The following is a 21,595-nucleotide window of genomic DNA, read 5'->3' as shown; positions in this document are numbered from 1 at the left end:
CCCCCCTTTCCATACACTCACCCCTCTGTGTGTAAAACAAAATGTTCCAGTTAAACCTCTCACCTGAAACCTCTGGTCACCGATTTCCCCGACTCTGGGCAAGGTTTGCCCTCCCCTGTTGTGGTCCACCTCTGTGAGATCACCCCCGCCAAGGAATAAAGCCCCAGCCTACTCGACCTGTCCCTGTAGCTCAGGTCCTCCGAGTCCTGGCAACATCCCCGTCAATCTTCTCTGCCCGACGAGAGCCATAGAGAGAGATCAGGTGTCCCCAGGAGCGGTGGGGGGGGGGGTGGGGTTAGTGTAGGGGCTAGATGATTCTGAGGTCCCTCTGCTGTCCCAGAGCTCAGCACCTGAACCGTTTCTCCCCCTCACCTTACTCCAGCACTAGAACAGGTTATGCAGCCCAACAACTTCATGTGGATCATCACACTGCCATTAAGACTGATTGATTCTGTGCTCCAGATTCTATGGGGAGGAGGTGATTACCAGTGGCCAATTAGCTCACTGACCCGTCATGTCATGTGGATGTGGAACCGGGGGTAACTGAGGTTGTGGAGGGTTAGGGTACACGCAGACATGTGCACCTACACTTTCACTCACATACACAGCACCAGAAGTGGGGATCAACGTGTACACACAGGCATGTATACACACACGGACACGCATGTATATGCACACTGAGCCAGAGGAGGGGATCGAACCAGTCTCTTCTGAGCCCTAGGCCAGTGACCCTGCCCACTGCGCCTCCAGGACCTTGTAGAATCCCTCAGCCGATTACCATCCAAGTCCAGGTGACCCTTCCCCCCATTCCCACATTGCCACCCCCTTCTGCAATACCCGCCAAACAAGGGTAAAGAGCCGTTCCATCTCCAGCCAAAATTTTTTCACGAACCTTTACTTGCCTCACACATGCGCGGCCCCCACCCAAACCCCTCCCTGACCAAAATGAAGCAAAACGGGCAGCGGGTCGCAGCCACAGCGCGAGTATTGCGGCTCCCCACGCAAAGTTCTGCTGCCCACAAACAGGGAGAGGATCCAGCGAGATGGTCAAACCTCTGCTGTCTTCCACGATCAGCTCATCGCCTCCGCTGCTGGCGCACTGTGGGGTAATGGAGGGTGGGGGGGGAGAGAAATGCATAAGAACAGGAGGGAGTTAGACATTTGGCCTGCTTTGCCATTTCCCCAACGGACACCCCTTTCTAAATTTGCGGCTCCCTGTGCTCCATCTGTGACCATGTTGGTTCTCCCCCCCCACCACCACCGGTGAACTCTAGCCCCCCCCCCCCCAAACAGGGGCCATCAACAGGAATATCAGGAGAATTAAACAGAATGGGTGCAGATAAGTGGGTCATCACAGACACGAAGGGCCTGTTCCTGCACTGGATGTTGACAAAACCAGGAACATCGACGCTCTGCTGCGGGCTCCTGGAGGCTTGTGGCTGAAGGACCCACACGGTCAGCGGGGCTGCTGGAGACCAGCTTGTGGGGACCAGGTAGTGGGATTGGGGGGGGCCAGAAGGGGCCTCGGGTGCTGAAGGGGCTTCCTGATGGTGTTGGAGGTTCGGATCTGGAGCCCGGATGGCCAATGGATCAACCAGGAGTTCTGCGCAGCTGCGGGAGCTTTGGAGGTCAATGTCTCTCCTAATGGCAGACAACAGTTGAAGTAAATCCTGCATATTACATCTTTGATATATTATTATGTAACACTTAGGCTCGCAACTTCCCCCCCCCCCCCTTTGCCCCATCCAATCCCACGCCAAAATGCATTTGTTGGACAATTTCAGATAACCCGTCCTTCCCGTTCATCACAGCTCTGGGTGGGGATGGGGGGGTGAGGAAAAGACCAAGCCTCAGTCCTAAAACACCCTCCAGGCCCAACACGGCTACAAGGACCCCTAAGCTGGGACGGGAGAACTGGGCAGAAGTGTTCAGAGATCGGGGTGGTGCACTCACCCAAGTCGTTGTTCTTGGTGATGGCGATGGCAGCGCGGGCCCGTGGGCCTTGCTGGCTGAAGTGGTAACCGAAGCGCACAATGTTCGTATTCTGTTCCAGCATGCTGGCGATCTCCATCTCGGCAGCATCACCCAGTTGATGGCGCTACCGGGGGGTGGGGGGGGGGGGAGGTTTGGAGAGAAGATAAATATTGCAGGTTCTGACCAAAGATCCAGAGTTCATCTTCATTTCTGTACATCTGAGTGTGTTTGTGTGTGTGTGTGTGTGTATGGGACCCATCTCCTCAGTGAGGGTCAGTGTGTGTGGGACCCATTCCCCTGTGAGGGTCGGGTCGGTGTGGGACCCATCCCCCAGTGAGGGTCAGTGTGCGGGACCTGTCCCCTCAGTGAGGGTCGTGTGTTTGAGACCCGTCCCCCCAAGTGAGCAGACCCCAGATCTCTCCCTCACCTGGTTATCGATCTTTAACTCGGTCACCGTCCTGTTCTGCCTCATTGCTTTTGCAATTGCCACCATCCCTGCTCCCGTGATGAAATTTGACTCAATGTTCAGGCTTCTCAGAGAAGTGTTCACCTCAAGCATCCCAGCCAGAGCCTGTCGTGGCAACAGTAGAGGGACGTCAACGCTCGCAGCCTCTCACTGCTCAGCTATGTTAGAAGTCAGCAGCAACTATCCTGGGGTCTGCACAACTGGGGTCCCAGAAAGCTGTACAGAGACGCGGGGGGGGGGAGGGGGGGGTGCAGGATACCACAGGAGTCCTGGGCAGAGGGACACTGCAGGTGTCCGGGGAGGGAGGGGGGTGAGGGACACCGCAGGAGTCTTGGGAACATTGCAAGGCCCCAGGGAGAGGGACACTGTGGAGGTCCTTGGAATACTCCAGGGGTCGTGGGGGTGGGTGGGAACACTACAGGGGTCCCAGGGAGAGGGACAATGCAGGGGTCCTGGGAACACTCCAGGGGTCCCAGGGAGAGGGACAATGCGGGGGTCCTGGGGAGAGGGACACTGCAGGGGTCCCGGGTAGAGGATTGACTCCGGATTTCCTGATTATAAAATCTTCCCTAGAGAGACGTTGTTGGCCAGCCAATTGGTCAGCTTTGCTTGCCCACCAATAGGAGACCGAGGTCAGGGCGCATCACAGTCACTGGACCAGCGAACCCCCATACCGCTCAAGACCCACTCACGTGAGCCACAGGGTCGTTGCTCCGGGTTGCCACCAAGCTGACCACCTGCACGTGTTGGTTCTGCTTCATGGTGTCCGCCAGTTCCTTCAGCATAGAGATGGGGATATCCTGGGGGCAAGAGATCGGCAGCTCAGAAATGTGGGAATATAACATGTTTGGAAGCAAAGTGCACCAGGAGCTCACTCTGTTTCTGACCCCAGGAGTGTGTGACGGGACGGTGCAGAGGGAGCTTCACTCTGTCTGACCCCAGAAGTGTGTGATGGGATAGTGCAGAGGGAGCTTCACTCTGTGTCTGACCCCAGGAATATGTGACGGGACAGTGCAGAGGGAGCTTCACTCTGTCCGACCCTGGGAGTGTGTGACGGGACGTTACGGAGGGAGTTTCACTCTGTGTCTGACCCCAGAATGTGTGACGGGACGGTGCGGAGGGAGCTTCACTCTGCGTCTGACCCTGGGAGTGTGTGATGGGATGGTGTGGAGGGAGTTTCACTCTGTGTCCGACCCCAGGAGTGTGTGATGGGACAGTGCAGAGGGAGCTTCACTCTGCAACTTAATCAACCTCCAGCACTCTCTAGAATTAATAAACAAGAGCTTTTTAAGAAAAATGGAAAATTCAACATTTCTTGAATAGTTCATTTGATAATCCTGTATGATGACTGATAGTTTATTTTGAAACCCCAGCCAGAAAATCAATTAGTGGCCCTGCCAGACTGCTGGAATGGCAGCAAAGTTGCTAATGCAGACCCAGGAGTGCAGGGAGCAGACATACACTGCTGCTCTGCAGTGTCCTACTGCCTGGGTCTGATTCCAAGCCCCATGTGGGCATTAAATTGTCTGATAGAAGAGGTGATGGTTTTTGTTTTTAAACGCTGCAACCACATAGTTCAGTGCCCAAGATGGCGGCCCATGTTTTTGGCCACGGACCATGAGGGGTTGCAGTCTGTGGGGGAGCAGCAGACCGGTGTGGGGCACTAGAAGCAGAGAGGGCACCCCCTGTTGAGGAGAAGCAAAGACGTTCCTACCGGACGGTGACCAGGGCAGCGGACCTGCGAGGGGTGCTGATGACTTGCAGCCGAAGGGCTCACACTGGGGTCACAGTGGGAACCAGGCAGCAGAACCCAGATTCGAGAGGGCGCTGAAGTCAAGAAGAGGCCTCAGGCTCCCTGATCCTGTCGGAGGTTCGGATCTGGAGCCCAGGTCGCCGATGGATGAAACAGGCGTCCATGCAACTGCAAGAGCAATGGAGGTGAATCCATGGACCCAGTGAAGGGAGACTCACTTCTGCTCCCCTTTCTCCTGTGGTTAGGGGCACCGGGAAATGCACAAGGCGACTCTACATTTACCTTGTGGCGGGGAAAATTCCGACATACGTCATGTATACGACATTTTTATGTACAGAATAACCCATGTTATCCAGAATTCAAGCCACCGGCAAAAAAAATAAATAAATGTAAACATTTAAATAAATTAAAAAAATTAATTGTAAATGTTCTCTGGAGTAATGCATGAACCTTTGGTGAAGAGCAGCGGAAGGAGGACGTTGGCCAGGCTTTGCTCGCAGAAGCGGTTTGAGTAAATTTGTGTGAAATCTGGCGATGCCGCTGGGTGGACTCTTCCAAAGTGTTCCCTTAGTAAAAGTTGTCTGAGGCTTTATCTGTAAACTTTGTGGGGGGGGGGGGGAGGGTTTAATTATCTCTAATGTCTGGAGGGGGATGAACCTGCAGATGCAGCGACGGTTAAACACTTTTGGATGTGACTGAAAATAACGTAAAATGCTGAAAGGTTTTTATATTCATGCAAGTGAAGTTTGTTCAGTGTTAAGTACTTTTGTCTTTTAAACCGTTTACCCTTAATGCAGGTGTAAGTCTCAAACTACCGGAAAATACACCCATAGGTGCCGGATAGCAGGGGTTTTTACTGTACTTATCAGGTCACGATAAAAACCTTGAACTTTTGACAGAAGCACGGTGGATCAGTTAAGAGCCCCCCTCCCCAGCTTCAACCCACCCCCCCGACAGAGTGCGTTACCTGGATGTTGTTCAAGTTAACTTCCACCAGGTTTTTGTCGTTATTTTTTATTCTCCTGAGCGTGTCTTCAACGTCGGTCTCGTTGGGAGGTTCGTCAGGGACGGGTTTGTACTCGTAAGAATCTGGCTTCACCACGCCTGAGGGACGTAACAGGAACATGGAACAAAAAAAAGGTAGAAACCTTGGGGGCTGGAGCATTCATCTTCTGAGGCAAAGGCTTTTTGTCTTTGGAGCCATGAAGGGAGGGAATGGAGGTGTCCAGCGCTGGTTGTGAGGAGTTTGTGTGCTCTCCCCTTGTCTGCGCAGGGGTTTCCTCCCACTGGAGGCTGTAGGTAAATTGGGTGTAACTGGGAGGTGCAGGCTCGCGGGCCAGAAGGACCTGTTACCATGCTGTATGTCTATAAGATGATGAGGGGCATAGACAGGATGGACAGCCAGCACCTTACACCCCCCACCCTGCCCAAGGCGAATGATGGAAAGTATAGGAGAAATGTCAGAGGTAAGTGGGTTTTTTTGCCCAGAGAAGAGTGGGGGCCTGGAATGCCTCACCAGGGGTGGTAGTGGAGGCTGGAACATTGGGGGCATTTAAAGCACTCTGTCGTGCATGTGGATGAAAGAAAAATAGAGGGTTTATGTGGGCCGGCATCACATTGTGGGCCAAAGGGCCTGTGCCACACTGGAACATTCTGTGTCCTGGTCAAAGGTTTAAGGCGAAGAGGAAATATTTAAGAGGTGTGCCAGCACATCAGAAGAGGAGATTCACCAGGATGTTGGAAAGGGGTGGAGGTCAAAGCAAGGCTGGGACTTTTTAACCCCCTGGAGGGTCAGAGGCTGGGGGGGGGGGAAACAACACACACCCTGCGGAGACGTTGTGGAGAAGGTCGGCACAACATCGTGGGCTGAAGGGCCTGGACTCTGCTGGAATCTGTTCTCCCGGATGAAAGTTCAACAGACTGGAGTGGGTAAGTTTAAAGGAGATGGTGGGGGGGGGGGGGTGCTCCAGGGGAAGCAGGTTCAATTGCGGCGGACTAGAGGTTTCCAGGCAGATGGTGTGGGTGCCAGCCGGAAAGTTTAATTTGCCCATGATGTGCAGCTACTGTTCCCTCTAAGCTGAGCGTGAATGAACCCCCACACACGTTTTGTAATCACACCAAGGAAATTAAAGGTTAGTTACCAAAAATAGTGCAGTAATTAATAATTACTAACTAAATACATCACGTGGTAATATTGTGTTAAATTAAAATACGCCAGTACAATTTTGTTAGCCGTGAGAGAGAGGCTGTGGCGAAATCATCTTCAGTTTCAAGTTTACATTCCGTGCATCCGTTCACACAACCTTGACGGTCCCAAGTCCTCCTTTATCCAAAATATTTTGGACCTGGGGGAAGTTCGGTTCTGAAAATTAATTCCAGCCCCCCCCCCCCCCCCGATAACTGGGGATTTCAGAAATTCTAATTCACCCGAAAGATTTTTGAAGCTGCAATGACGCCATTTCTCGCCTCTGAAAAATGTTGGGATAAACGAGGATGTCCGAGATCCCCAGTTACCCATTAAAAAAAAAAGATTTCTGAGCCAACGTCACAGGTTGAAAAACTTATCGAGTGTGATTTCCAGTGTTTGGTGTTGGGTTTAATCGCATTTGGTTCAGGTCAGGGTTTTTGTTGGTGAGAATTAAACATTATTTTAATTAAAAATTATTTTAATTAAACAATATTTTAATGATTTTTGGTGAGAAACATTTTATTAATTTTTGGTGAGACATTATTTTAACCATTTTATTTTTTTGTGAGAATTAAATATTATTTTAATTAAACATTATTTTATTAATTTTCCCTTGCTGTTTGCTGTTGTTTAAACGGGCTGTTTTTAAAAAATTACCAGTTCTCCGAAAATTTACTTCATCTGAAATAGGCCCGGTCCCGACCATTTCGGATAATTGGAGTTGTAGTGTACTTTTGTCACACACGGACTTTTTAAAATGAGAGGGAGCGTTGTGTACAGCACAGTCATGTGGGCCAAAGGGCTTGCTCCGTCCCCAAGCTGAAATGGGCATTGACCCTGAGTTGTTGATAAAGCAGGGCAGCACTGATAATACAACAGAGGTGAGGGAGAGGGTGACCATGGTCGAACAGACAAATGGGCGGTCATGGGAAGGAGGGGCATTTACCCTCCCCAAAGGTAGAGGAGGGCAGGGGAGGGAGAGGCAGCACTCACTGTTAATGCCCTCCGTGTTCATGATGACTCCACTGCCGAGCGCATCGTAGTACTGCTTGTTGCTCATGAGCTTGTACATGCCCAGGATGGCTACAATACAGGAGGAAAGGAGGGTCAGGGAATTGGGGACAAAAGGAAGCTCCCTCCGCACCGTCCCATGACATACTCCCAGGGTCAGTCACAGAGTGAAGATCCCTCCGCACTGTCCTATCACACACTCCCGGGTCAGACACAGAGTGAAGCTCCCTCTGCAACGTCCCGACACACATTCCCGGGGTTAGACACAAAGTGAAGCTCCCTCTGCACCGACCCATCACACACTCCCAGGCTCGGATACAGAGTGAAGTTCCCTCTGCACTGTCCTGTCACACACTCCTGGGTCAGACACAGAGTGAAGCTCTCTCTGCACCATCCCATCACACACTCCTGAGATTGGACACAGAGTGAAATTCCCTCCGCACCGTCCCGTCATACACTCCTGGGGTCAGACACAGAGTGAAACTCCCTCTGCACCATCCTGTCACACACTCCCAGGATCGGACACAGAGTGAAGCTCCCTCCACATAGCTGTTACTTCCCTGAACAGGCTGTTTAACACCACCCCCCCCACCCTGCAGAGAGTGGGGAACCATCTGGACCCCTGCAACCTCCCGGAGGAATGGATTACCCACCTGTGTGTGTATCGTATCTCAGCCGCCTGCCTTGGCGCTGTGCCCACAGCTGAGTCAAGGGAATAGGAGAGCTCCTGTGGCAGCTCCCTCCACCTACTCTCCCCTTTCTGTTTCTCCCCCCCCTCCATTTCCTTCTCCACCCCCTCTCTTCCCCCCATCTCCCAGTCCATCCTCCCACCTCTGTCCAACCCCTCTCCGTCCAACCCCTCTCCCCCCTCCAACACCTACCCCACTCCAACCAACCCCTCTCCCCACCTCTGTCCAACCCCCCTTTCTTCTCCTCCCTGTCCCCCTCCCTCACCGGCAATGTCACACATCTCGGCGTCGCTGGCATTGGCCAGAGCCTCCTCCAGTTCAGGCTCCAGGATCACGGCCGCATCCTTCTCAAACTGGGTCAATTCCCGCTGCTTCGGCACAAAGGGCTTACCTATACCGGGTTTGGGGGGGTCAGTGGGAAGGAAAGGGGATGGAGGAGGGGGTAGAGTCAGCAGAGGAGAGGGAGGGAGGGCAGAGGGTGGAGGGTGTCAGCGGGGAGGGGGTAGGAAAAGGGAGAGTCAGCAGGGAGGGGGAGGGAGCAAATCAGAAGGGAGGGAGAGAGAATGGGAGGTTCAGCAGGGAGAGAGAGGAGAGAGTCCGCAGGAGAGTGGAGGGTAGTTGGAAGGGTAAAGAGTCAGCAGTGGAGGCGATGTGTTAGGAAGGAGAGAGTGGAGGATGGGTCGGAATCAGAGGGTAGAGGTCAGGTGGGAGAGTCAGGGAGGCGGGTAAAGGGAATGGGAGGGATGAGAGGAGAATGAGGAGGAGGAGGTGAGAGATGGAGGCAGATAGAGGGGAGAGAGCGAGGTGGAGAGGAGAGAAAGGTAGAGGAATATGGAGAGAGGGTAGATAGCGTAATGGAGAGGGGGAGAGCAAGTGTACAAGAGGAGAGGTGGGAAAATTTGAACGGGGGTGGATGCAGGGCAGGGTGGGACAGAGGGGGGACGCGGGGCTGAGAGGGGGGACGCGGGGCTGAGAGGGGGGACGCGGGGCTGAGAGGGGGGACGCGGGGCTGAGAGGGGGGACGCGGGGCTGAGAGGGGGGACGCGGGGCTGAGAGGGGGGACGCGGGGCTGAGAGGGGGGACGCGGGGCTGAGAGGGGGGACGCGGGCTGAGAGGGGGGACGCGGGGCTGAGAGGGGGGACGCGGGGCTGAGAGGGGGGACGCGGGCTGAGAGGGGGACGCGGGGCTGAGAGGGGGGACGCGGGGCTGAGAGGGGGGACGCGGGGCTGAGAGGGGGACGCGGGGCTGAGAGGGGGGACGCGGGGCTGAGAGGGGGGACGCGGGGCTGAGAGGGGGGACGCGGGGCTGAGAGGGGGGACGCGGGGCTGAGAGGGGGACGCGGGGGCTGAGAGGGGGGACGCGGGGCTGAGAGGGGGACGCGGGGCTGAGAGGGGGGACGCGGGGCTGAGAGGGGGACGCGGGGCTGAGAGGGGGACGCGGGGCTGAGAGGGGGGACGCGGGGCTGAGAGGGGGGACGCGGGGCTGAGAGGGGGACGCGGGGCTGAGAGGGGGGACGCGGGGCTGAGAGGGGGGACGCGGGCTGAGAGGGGGGACGCGGGGCTGAGAGGGGGACGCGGGGCTGAGAGGGGGGACGCGGGGCTGAGAGGGGGGACGCGGGGCTGAGAGGGGGGACGCGGGGCTGAGAGGGGGGACGCGGGCTGAGAGGGGGGACGCGGGGCTGAGAGGGGGGACGCGGGGCTGAGAGGGGGGACGCGGGGCTGAGAGGGGGGACGCGGGGCTGAGAGGGGGGACGCGGGGCTGAGAGGGGGGACGCGGGGCTGAGAGGGGGGACGCGGGGCTGAGAGGGGGGACGCGGGGCTGAGAGGGGGGACGCGGGGCTGAGAGGGGGGAGGCGGGGCTGAGAGGGGGGACGCGGGGCTGAGAGGGGGGACGCGGGGCTGAGAGGGGGGACGCGGGGCTGAGAGGGGGGGACGCGGGGCTGAGAGGGGGGACGCGGGGCTGAGAGGGGGGACGCGGGGCTGAGAGGGGGGGACGCGGGGCTGAGAGGGGGGGACGCGGGGCTGAGAGGGGGGACGCGGGGCTGAGAGGGGGGTCGCGGGGCTGAGAGGGGGGGACGCGGGGCTGAGAGGGGGGGACGCGGGGCTGAGAGGGGGGGACGCGGGGCTGAGAGGGGGGACGCGGGGCTGAGAGGGGGGGACGCGGGGCTGAGAGGGGGGGGACGCGGGGCTGAGAGGGGGGGGACGCGGGGCTGAGAGGGGGGGGACGCGGGGCTGAGAGGGGGGGACGCGGGGCTGAGAGGGGGGGACGCGGGGCTGAGGGGGGGGACGTGGGGCTGAGAGGGGGACACGGGGCCAGGGGTGAGCAGGCGATATAGTTAGAATGGGACTGCAAGGTGGGGGGGAAAGAGAGGGGGAACCACCTCGCTTCTCCCCGGTGAATGGGACCAGGTCAGCCCTCTCCTCCACATTCAGTGCCTCCTTCTCCAGGTAATCGAGCAGCTGGTCCCGGTCGTAGGGGCCCGTTGGCGTTTTCTTCGTCTGGTCCCTCTGCCGCAGGCCCGCAGGTAGGAGGGCGTTCTGTGTGGGGGGGTGGTTACAGGGTGCAGGAGAGACCGAATGGCAGGTGGGGGGGTAGGGGAGAAGGGGGGGAATGGGAAAGGCAGAGGGGAGTGGAGAATAGGGAGGAGAAAGATGGACAAAGAAAAGTGAGGTGGAAGAAGGGGGAAAGGTGTGGGGGAGTGGAGAGTTGGGAGAGGGTGTAATAGGTTGAGGGGAGGGGTGGAGAGGTGTTTGGAAAGGGGGCAGGGTGGATAGTGGCAGGGTGGAGAGGGGGTAGGGTGGAGTGGGGTAGAGAGAGGAGGGGGAGTGACTCACTGTAAAACTTCACCCTGCTCGGCTCCTGGTTCCCAGTGGTGGTCCAGGGAGGTCAGTGTCGGGGCCACTTCTTTATACATTGTAAATAAATGATTTGGGTGGCTTTCTGGCCAAATTTGCAGATACAAAATAGGTGGTTGGGTGAGTGACACTGAGGATATGGAAATACAGCAGAGAGATTTGGATAGATGAGGAGAATGGGGAAAAGAGGTAGCAGGTGAAATACAGTGTTGGGAAGTGTACGTTCGTGGACTTTGGGGGAAGGAACAGTCATGCAGATGATTATTTAGATGGGGAGAGGATTCTAAATTGGGAGGTGCAGGGGGTATCAGGAGTCCTCATGCAGGATACACTGGAGGTGAACCTCCAGGTTGAGTTAATGGTGATGAAGTTTGACATTCATTTCTAGAGGGATAGGATACAAGAGCAGGGATGTGATGTGGAGACTCTGTAAAGCTCTGGTGAGGCCCCACATGGAGACTAGGTACAGGATTGGGGGCCGCATTTGAGGAAGGACGTGGTGACATTGGGAGATTTACTAGAATGAGACCAGGAATGGAAGGGTTAGTTTATGAGGAAAGATTGGCGGCTCTTGGACTGAACTCACTGGGGGACAGAAGGATGAGGGGGGACCCTATAGAGGCATTTTGAGTGCTGAAAGGCCTGACCAGAGTAGATGTGGCCAGGACATTTCCCCATGGGAGGGGAGTCCAGGACAGGAGGCACAAGTTCAGGATAAAAGGGTGTCAACTTAAATCAGAGATGTGGAGAAATGTCTTTAACATGAGTCTCTGGAACTTGGGACTGTGGGAGCGAGGTTGGTGACTGTGTGTCAGCCAGAGATCAACACGTATTGGATGAGTCAGGGCGTGGAGGGTTACGGGGAGTCGAGGGATGGATCAGCTCAGGATCAGAATCGCAGGGCCGACTCAATGAGCCGACTTCTGCTCCTACCCCTTTCCTGATGCCAGCAACAAGAATAGAGCCTTCCCGTTTTTTTTAAAAACACACACCTCGAGGAAAGGGCCCAGGCCCGAAATGTCGGACAACGTATCTTTACGTTTTGGATGGCTGCGAGACTGGCCAGGTTCCTCCAGCGCTCACTGTCCATGTACTACAATCACCGTGCCCACAGACCTCCGTGTTCCACTTAAATTTTATGCCCCTCCATTCATGAACCCCTTTTGCCTCCTTCATCACCTTCTGTCCGGCCACCAATCGGTGCAGAATTTGTCATTCCCCCACCCCCCCCCCCCCCACTCCACTCACCTCGGGATCCATCTCCATCAGCTCCAGGTCTAGCTCCTAGTTACAAACTGGTTCTCCGAGAGTTCCCCGAGAATCTGGTCCTCGTCGATGTTCAGGTACTTGTCTCGATGTTGCTGTTGCATCTTTATTATCCCACCGGTCCCGGGGTCTGAGGAGCTGGGGATTTTTTTTGCAGGGGAAGGTTATGAGGTTACGGTCCTCTCCTGGTGCTGTAACAGGGAGAGGGACAGACGGTTAGTTCCCCACTCGTCGGGAGGGGTGGGGTATCAAGCACAGGAGTCGCAACTCTACCAATCTCCGGTGAGGCCACCCTTGGTCTGGCTGCCGCAAAGAAATGGGTTGGAGGTCAATCCGTGGGACCATTAGAGCGGAAGAGAGGATCATGGTGGGACTCCCCACCACCACCACACCCTCCCCATTGACATGATCTACTGGGTCGTTGTCCGAAGAGGGTGGGAAAAATCATTAAAGACCCCCTTCTACCCCTGCACACAGCATCTTTCAGCTGCTCCTGTTGGGGAAGAGATACAGGAGGATCAGCCCAGCACCACCAGGCTGAGGATCAGCTTCTTCCCCATGGGGAGTGAGAACGGTGAATGACCACCCGAGACTCTCGTATTCACAAAACAATATTTATTTATTTGTAGAGATGAATATTTGTCCTGTGTACATATTGTTACGAACCCAGAGGACCCATAAACCCAGCAGCAATAGTTATTCACCAAGACAAATGATTACTTAAAGTTGCTTTTAATTATCTTTAAACATGAAAATAGAATCAAACTTTAACTTATCTCTATTGACTTACTTAACCCCCTTCTAATTCAAAGCACATGTGTGTAAGTTCAGAAAGGTTCACAGTTCAATCTCACTTCTCATTCCTCCAAGTTCACTGGTTGAAGGCAATTCTTATACTGTGCACAGAATTTAACATTTATAAAGTTCACTAGGCTTTGGTGCTTGAAAGGTAAATGGTTACCGCCGGTTTCCAGAGAGAGATTAATTGTTCCAGGACACCCACCACTGATGTACTTCCCAGGGTTTTCCAGATGATAACCTCTTTCTTTCAGGTCACCGCAGGTTCTTTTTGTTTCTCATTCCAAATGAAACATTAGACAGACGGTCCTCTCCTCTTGCATGAAGCACAAGGGCTTCGACCAGTCCGTCTTCCAACTGGGCTTGCCAGCTTGTCCTGTTCCAGTCCCATCTACTTCTGCTTCAGCCATGATCTGTAAAACGGTGGTGCTGGCTTGATGGGCCGAAGGGCCTACTCCAGCTCCTATTGTCTATTGTGTCTTTCTCTCTGAGAGAAAGCCTGTTTGACTCTCTCTGCTTGCAAAACCACATGATCTTCTTACAACAGCGTTTCTCTCTCCTCCAGACAATATGCAGCTCCAACAAACTCTTTCATCTGTTTCCTTTTGTAAACAACAATCCATTAGTGAAGTCTCTTGGGCACTCTTCAAAGCTCTTGCAAAAGCTGTGGAGTCAATATGTCTACCATGGGGCAGAGCTCCAGTATTTCAAATAAGATCTGTTTTAAAGTGCTTGTATGTGACCTACTCTAACAAACCTTTTCTGATTTGTCTCCCAAAAACACATCTTTATACTCTATCACTGTATTGTTTGTCTGTATATGTATTATGTCTGGGTGTGTTTCTGTGAGGACTGGAGAACGCTGTATCGTCGGGTTGTACTTGTCCAATCACTTGACAATAAACTCGACTTGAAATATTGCTTTCAGTTCTGGTTACTTTGTTTACAGGAAGGACGTGGAGACTGCTGGGAGGGGACGGAGATGTACTAGGGTGTTGTCTGGATTGGAGAACGCGTCTTACGACTGGGACCTTTTCCCCTTCAGAGTGAAGAACGAGGCTTGACAGAGGTCCGCAAGATTCTGAGAGGCATCGATCGGATGGGCGGCCAGCACCCGTTTCCCGGGGCAGTGAGGACATCTATACAAAGCGAAGGGAGGGAAGTTTTGGGGAGACGTCAGGGGTTGAGGGTGCCGGGGATGAGGTGGGCCACCCGGGAGTCCTGAAGCTCTTCCACTTTGTCAGGGCCCAAAACCTCCCGTTCTCAGTGGAGGAGGTAAGGACGGTAAGCAGGGGTTGCCCCATCTGTGCGGAGTGTAAACCGCAGTTCCACCTGCCAGACAGCGTCCCCTTAATAAAATCTACCACGCCTTTCAGTTCCCCTTTGCTATCCTGTGTCCCAATGTCACCGCAGCCACAGTAATAAAGTGCCTGCAATCTAAATTCAGTTTGTGTGAGTACCCTAGCTATATACACAAGGATAGGGGTGCTGCCTTCATGAGCACCGAGGTCCAACAGTACCTCTTGGATAGAGGCATTGCGACCAGTTGCACTACGCGTTATAACCCTCGGGGGAACGAGCAGGTAGAAAGGGAGAATGCCACCATCTGGAAGACGGTTCCGCTAACTCTCAAAGCAAAGTACCTACAGTAGCAAGGTGGCAAGACGTGTTACCAGAGGTTCTGCACTCCATATGCTCTTTATTGTGTACCACCACTAACGTGACACCACATGACAGTATCTTTTCTTTCCTAAGGAAAACCACGACAGGCACCTTGCTGCCTGGATGGCTGATGTCACCGGGACCGGCCCTCCTCCGCAAGCATTGTAGATGCCACAGGACGGACCCACTGGTAGAGCCCATGGAAGTGAGGCACGTGTACCCTCACTACCCCTACGTCACATTCAAGGATGGACGGAAAGACTTGGTGGCCACCAGGGAGACGTGGGCAGCGCAGAAGAACTACAGACCCCTACAGATCAGCAGATGGGACGGCAGACGACGCAGGAGTACCACAGGCTCCGGGGGATCAGTAGGAAGGAACCATGGTCGACGTGGGAGGGGTGCGGACCCCCATGGAGCAGCATGAAGAGCGTCAGACGAACACAGCCCCACGGCAGAAAGCTCTGCATCCACACACCACACCCTTGCCCAGGGCCAAGACCCCCAGCCCCCCCGAAGGAAGAGGAAACCACGTCAAAAAGTCCACTACATACTGAACTGGTGCAAAGAGATGTGGGGGGGGGGGGGGGGGAAGGGTCAGTCACAATTTTTTAAGGGGGGGTGAATGTGGTGGTATGTCATGCATGATGTCATTACACCACTAGGTCACCAGGTGAGTATATAAGCCCGGGGGAATCCCTTCCCCCTCATTCTGGCCTAGGTTTGTACAGAGGCAAGGCCAAGGCTTCAAAGCCTAGCTGTATACCAATCTATTAAAACTAGTGTTTTATCTTCACTCTGCCTCATGTGGTTTGATGCTAGTAGCCTACAAGCTGGAGGGAACGTGAGCGAGTCCCAGTACCCCTCCCACCCATCCCCCCCGCGGACATTTCCTTGGAAAAGCAGCTGACGTGTTAAAAGACCCTCCCCCCCCACCCCAGCCAAATCCCTTGTTCCCGTCCCATTGGGTAGAAGATTCCCTCTGAGTGCCAGATTCAGAAGTAGATTCCCCCCTTCCCCACTCTTATCAGGCTCTTGAATGAACCCTACGCAGTTTAAAAAAAAACACTGCCGTTGAACATAGAATCCCACAGTCCAGGTCCTTCGGCCCTTGATGTTGTGCTGACCTATATATCCCAACCAAAGAAAAACAAAACCCTCCCTACCCTGTAATCCTCAATTTTTCTTTCATCTACGGACCCAAGAATCTCTTAAATGCCTCCTAATGTTCCAGCCTCCCTGGGCAAGGCCTTCCAGGCCCCCACCACTCCCTGTGTAAAAAAAAAACTTACCCCTGACGTCTGTCCTAAACCTCCCTCCCTTCACTTTGTACAGACATCGTCTGTTTCTCCAACTTTCTATGTGTTACAGCAAATCTGAAGTTATCCTTTGGTTCACCTTGATGTCGTCCATCAGAATCGCCCATTATTTTTCAGGAAGAAAATCTTTAGGGGAAAAAATTTGTTGTCCAGTGTTTGCTTCTCTCTCTCTCTGTCTCTCTCCTGACACTGCATTGTACTGCAGACGGGCTGATGACAACCTGGACTGCTCTCAGGGTGAAACTTGGCCCACATGACCATAAATTTCCACTTGATTTCCCTCTGCTCTTCCTCGTTTTGAACACCCGCTGACAAAAGTGACAGCTTCAGAAAGAGCCGGCAGTGAACCCCGGGCCCACACCCCGCGCTGCTGATAATGGTGATATCTGCCAGGTCAGGCCCGCACCTGCTGGGCTGCGATTCTGCAGTGAATCCACCCGGGCCAGAGTAGAGAAGGGGGGGAGGGGGGGGAACCTCGCAGCATTCCCCACCTCCTCCCACAACATATGGGTCGGGAGGTAAAACACCACCCCCCCCAGCTCCAGTTGATGGAAAGGGCCGTTTCCAGATGACACATGACCAAATCTCATTGGACAAGGTCCCAAGTAAAACTGTAAGGTTTAACCCTAAAACTGACCCCAACACTGACGCTGACATTGACTCCGACTCCCAAACCCTGACCCTCACCTTGAACCCGCCCCCAACCCCTGAACCAAGCCTTGAACCTGACTCCAACCCCAGTCCTCACCGTGAACCTGACCCCAACCCTGAGACCCAACCCCAGTCCTCACCTTAAACCTGGCCCCAACCTTGGCCCTGACCACAAACCCTGATCCTAACCTTGAACCTGACCCCAGCCCTGACCTTGAACCTGACTCCAACCCTGGGACCCAACCCTGGTCCTCACCTTGAATCTGGACCTGACCCAAACCCTGATCCTAACCTTGAACCTGACCCCCAACCCTCACCTTGACCAGGCCTGACCCCAAAACCTTGATCCTAACATTGAACCTGACCTCAAAGCCCAGATCCTAACCTTGAACCTGACCCCAATCCTGATCCTCACCTTGAGCCTGACACCAACCCATCTCATTGAACAGCAGAGCAGGCTTGAGGGGCCAGATGGCCAACTCCTGCTCCTATTTCTTATGTCTTTTGTCCATTCAGAGATGTGGTGGCCAGGGGCAGGGGGGAAAAGGTGTCCTTGTACCGTTGAGTGCTCATCTTCAGCCTCCTGTACTTTTCCCCCCATGGTAGCCAAGTGAAGAGAGCACGGCTTGGGGGGTGGGGGTCCTTGAGGATAGAGGTTGTTTTCTTGTAGATGGCTGATCTGGTGATGGGCCCATATCCACCCACCTGCCCTTTCCCCATATCCCCTAATCTCCCCACTCTGTAAAAAAAAATTATCCAACCTTGTTTGAACTCCATTCACTGAGGTCACCTCCACCCTCTGGGAAAAGCAGTTCCTCCTCCTCTCATTCCGAAATCTACTCCCCGGGATCTTGAGGCTATGTCCCTTCATTCTGGTCTCCCACACCAATGGGAACAACTTACCGACCTCTATCTTATTTACACCTTTCATAATTTTACACGTTTCTATAAGATCCCCTCTCATTCTTCTAAATTCGAGCGAGTACAGTCCCAGATGACTTAATTTCTCCTCATAGGCTGACCACCCCCCCCCCCCCCCACCATATATCTGGGATCAACCTGGTGAACCTCCTCTGTGCTGCCTCCAAAGCCAGTCCATCCTTCCTTGAGTAAGGAGACCAGAACTGCAGATGCGGCCTCACCAGGACCTTGTCCAGTTGCAGCAGAATCTCCCTGCTCCTAAACTCAATCCCTCCAGCAATGAAAGCCAACGTTGCATTTGCCTTCTTGATAACCTGCTGTACCTGCAAACCGACCTTTTGCGATTCAAGCACCAGCCCTCCCCAGTCCTTCTGCACAGCTGCAATCACCACTTAAATAATACTCTGATCTTCCATTTTTCCAAAGTGGAAACCTCACATCTACCGACATAGTCCTCAATCTGCCAGACCCTTGCCCACTCACTTATCCTATCGATATCTCCCTGCAGACTCTCCGAATCCTCTGCACAATTAGACACACCACTCTCCGTCCCCTCCTCCACATCGTCAATGTATAATCATGAACGGTGGCAGGCCCAGCACTGACCCATTGTGGCACCCCACTCCCCACTGAGTGCCAACCAGAGAAACACTCCCGTACCCCCAACTTCCTACTTTCTATGGGTTAACCAATCCCCCATCCATGCTGATCCTTTACCCTCAACTCTACGCATCCACATCTCCTGTACAAGTCTTTATGCGGCACCTTATCGAGCGCCATCTGCTCCCCACCGTCTATAACCTCAAAGAAGTCCAATCCAGGCCCTTTGGCCCTTGATGTTGTCTTGCCCTATACATTCCTACCAAAACATAAGCACTAAGCCCTCCCCTATCCCGTAACCCTCTTTCTACCATCCTAAGAATCTCTTAAAATGTCCCCTAATGTTCCAGCCTCCACCACCATCTCAGGCGGGGCATTCCTGGCACCCACAACTCTCGTGTTAAAAAAGAAACTTATCCCTCACTTTGTCTGTTGATCCTGCCCTGGCCACCCACCCAATCTCTGCCTCTCAGAATCTTGTGGACCCCCATTAAACCACCTATCATCCTTTCCTCCACTAACATCTTGGTTCATGACAATAAATTAGGACACATTTCACACCTTGAGAACGGTTGGGGTCTATGCAACGTGACACTACAGAATGTAACAAGGGGCACCTATTCCAAGTCCATCAGGAGATCATTCTGCAAGTTTCCATTAAGATGCCAACTCCCAGCCTCGTGGCCGATCGGCCCGTCACACCTTACCTTCCCCCAATCTCTCGAACCCGCACGGAACGGGCAAGCCCTCACTGGTCGAGAATTCCTGATACAATTCACACGGCGAGGGTCGAGTGGAGAAATGCATGACGATTCAGCCACAAATTTGGTGGAGAAACGCCTCCCCACCCCCCACAAGAGCAGGTTACCCTTTTATGAGAAAAGGGTGCGGGCAGGCTGGAAGGGGTGGGGGTGTGGTGGTGTTGGGAAGGAGAGAGGGGAGAAAAGGTGAGAGGGGGGGCAGATACGCCAGCGGGTGAACCAGCGGCCGAACGGTCTACTTCCAATACTACCCCCTCCCATACAGAATTTCGCAAAGGCAAGGCGAAATTTTGCAGAATTAACCAGTTTGTATCCAAGGTGATTTACTTTAAAGGAGCTTAAAACTTACTTTTGCAAACTTTTAAAAACATTAAATGCAACGGTCCTGAGTGGACCCCGCTCCTTTAAATCCTCGCCTCAACTCAGCGAACGCGTAAACTATTTACTAGCAAAAAAAAATACTTGATTGCAATTAAAAAAAAGGCTTTAACTTTGCAAAGTTAAATCGAAAGTGCGAATTTCACTTGCAACGGCGACAGTTTGCAAAGATAAATGTTCAACGAGAGGTCATTGGAATGGGCTTACCCGAGGTCCCAGCTGTAAATGAGCGTCTCGTCAACAAAGCCCTGACTGAGAGCGAAGGTGTCGTCGCCGCAGCTGTCGGGGAATCCCGGGGAGGGTGGAGGGGATGCGCCATCTGGCGGCGGTGCCGCTCATTGCAAGGAGGAGGGTAGAGAGGACAGGGAGGAGGAGGTGGTCAGGAGGAAGGGGATGGCTAAGAGGGAGGGGACAGTGAGGAGAGAGGGGCGGGTAGGAGGAGGGGGTTGAGAGAGGGGCTGGCGAGGAGGGAGGAGGGAGGGACGGCGAGGAAGGGGGCAGTAAGGAGGGAGGAGATTGAGGAGGAAGAGGTGGTGAGGGGGCTTGAGGAGGGAGGGGCAGTGAGGAGAGAGGTGCAGTGATGAGGGAGGAGGGAAGGAAGGGCAGGGAGGAGGGAAGGAAGGGCAGGGAGGAGGGAAGGAAGGGCAGGGAGGAGGGAAGGAAGGGCAGGGAGGGAGGGAAGGAAGGGCAGGGAGGGAGGGAAGGAAGGGCAGGGAGGGAGGGAAGGAAGGGCAGGGAGGGAGGGAAGGAAGGGCAGGGAGGGAGGGAAGGAAGGGCAGGGAGGGAGGGAGTAAAGAGGGAGGGAGGGAGGGAGGGAGGGAGGGGCCTTGAGGAGGGGGTATTGAGGGAGGGAGTAAGGTGGGAGGGGGTTGAGGGAGGGAGGGAGCGGTGAGGAGGGAGTAAGGAGGAGGGAGTAAGGAGGGGTGGTGACGGGGTTGAGGGAGGGAGAGTCAGCAAGGAGGGAGGAGTGGTGAGGAGGGAGTAAGGAGGGAAGGGTGGTGAGGAGGAAGGAGGGAGGGGTGGTGAGGAGGGAGTAAAGAGGGAGGGTGCAGTGAGGGAGCGAGGAGGGAGGGGGCAGCGTGGAGGGAGGGAGGGGGCAGCGTGGAGGGAGGGAGGGGGCAGCGTGGAGGGAGGGAGGGAGGGGTGGTGAGGAGGGAGTAAAGAGGGAGGGGGCAATGAGGAAGGAGGGGGTTGAGGAGGGAGGGGCAGCGAGTAGAGTAGGTGAGTAGAGTAGGTAAGGTGGGAAGGGCAGTGAGGAGGGAGGGGCATGAGGGAAGGAGTAAGATGGGAGGGAGATGAGGGAGGGGTGGTGAGGAGGGAAAGTACCAAACTGAGAGCATTGGGCGGGCATAGAAGAGCCTATTGAAAGAGGGGCCTTACCCACTGCCTGGTGGATCATGGGATCCTGCTCTATACAATGGGCAGCGACCACATTACCCCACGACCCATCTCTCTGCAGTACTGCTGTTTACTTTCCCCTCTGTGAATAATTATCCACGCTTCTTACACCCTTACTCCTGTGTGTTGTTATTAATTTCAGATTCATAATTTATTGTCGCGAACTGCATCATTTTGCATCTGCGGAACTGTGCAAAAATCGCAATCTCATTAAAAACACTATTTAAAAATGAATAATTCATACAAGAGAAACTGACGTTCATCGTCCATTCAGGAGGGAAAGATGAGCTGCTGGGTGTTCGTCTCCAGGCTCCTGTACCTCCTTCCCAATGGGAGCAGAGTGAAGAGGGCATGGCCTGGCTGGTGGAGGGCAGGGGTCCCTGAGGATAACGGCTGCTTTCTTGAAGCATGGCTCTTAATGGAGTGAAAGCAAATGCCCATGATATCACAGGCCCGATTCTCGTCCTGTGCATTGGCATCTCCATACCAGACAGTGATGCGACCAGGCTCTTACCCTGATCTTGAGCTTATATAGCGAGCCGCCTTCATTGGCACGAGAGTCCCAGGCTAGGTCTTTGGAGATGTCGACACCCAGGAGGTTTGAAGTTTCTTACCCTCTCCACTGCTGACCTCTCAACGAGGAATGGTTCGTGTTCCTCCGCCTTCCCTGTGGTATTAATGCAGCTGCAAGGAGAATTTAGGCAGAGTTGTTATGTTACACCTGGGTTAATCGTGGACTTCAGGAAGGGGAAACCAGAGGTGGAAAGAGGGTGAGCATGTTTAAATTCTTTGGAGCCACTCTCTCTTGGAGGATCTTTCCTGGACCCAACGCACTAATGGCGTCGTGAAGAAAGCACGCCGGTGCCTCGACTTCCTGGGTGGGGTGGGGTGGGGGAGAGGGGCTT

General features: G+C 54.3%; 1 protein-coding gene across 1 annotated transcript; it reads right to left on the bottom strand.

The window, feature by feature from the left end:
• Positions 1–1,231: 1,231 nt before the first annotated feature.
• Positions 1,232–12,389, bottom strand: LOC138764380 (tropomodulin-4-like). Its single transcript, XM_069940228.1, is given in 9 exon segments — positions 1,232–2,098; positions 2,402–2,545; positions 3,133–3,240; positions 5,161–5,297; positions 7,375–7,464; positions 8,347–8,472; positions 10,462–10,618; positions 12,185–12,220; positions 12,223–12,389. Coding segments are annotated over 9 exon segments (1,200 nt in total). The 5' UTR covers positions 12,307–12,389; the 3' UTR covers positions 1,232–1,780.
• Positions 12,390–21,595: the final 9,206 nt, after the last annotated feature.

Source organism: Narcine bancroftii, chromosome 5, assembly GCF_036971445.1.
Source record: "Narcine bancroftii isolate sNarBan1 chromosome 5, sNarBan1.hap1, whole genome shotgun sequence".
Classification (NCBI taxonomy): domain Eukaryota; kingdom Metazoa; phylum Chordata; class Chondrichthyes; order Torpediniformes; family Narcinidae; genus Narcine; species Narcine bancroftii.
This window is presented reverse-complemented; position numbering and strand designations above follow the sequence as displayed.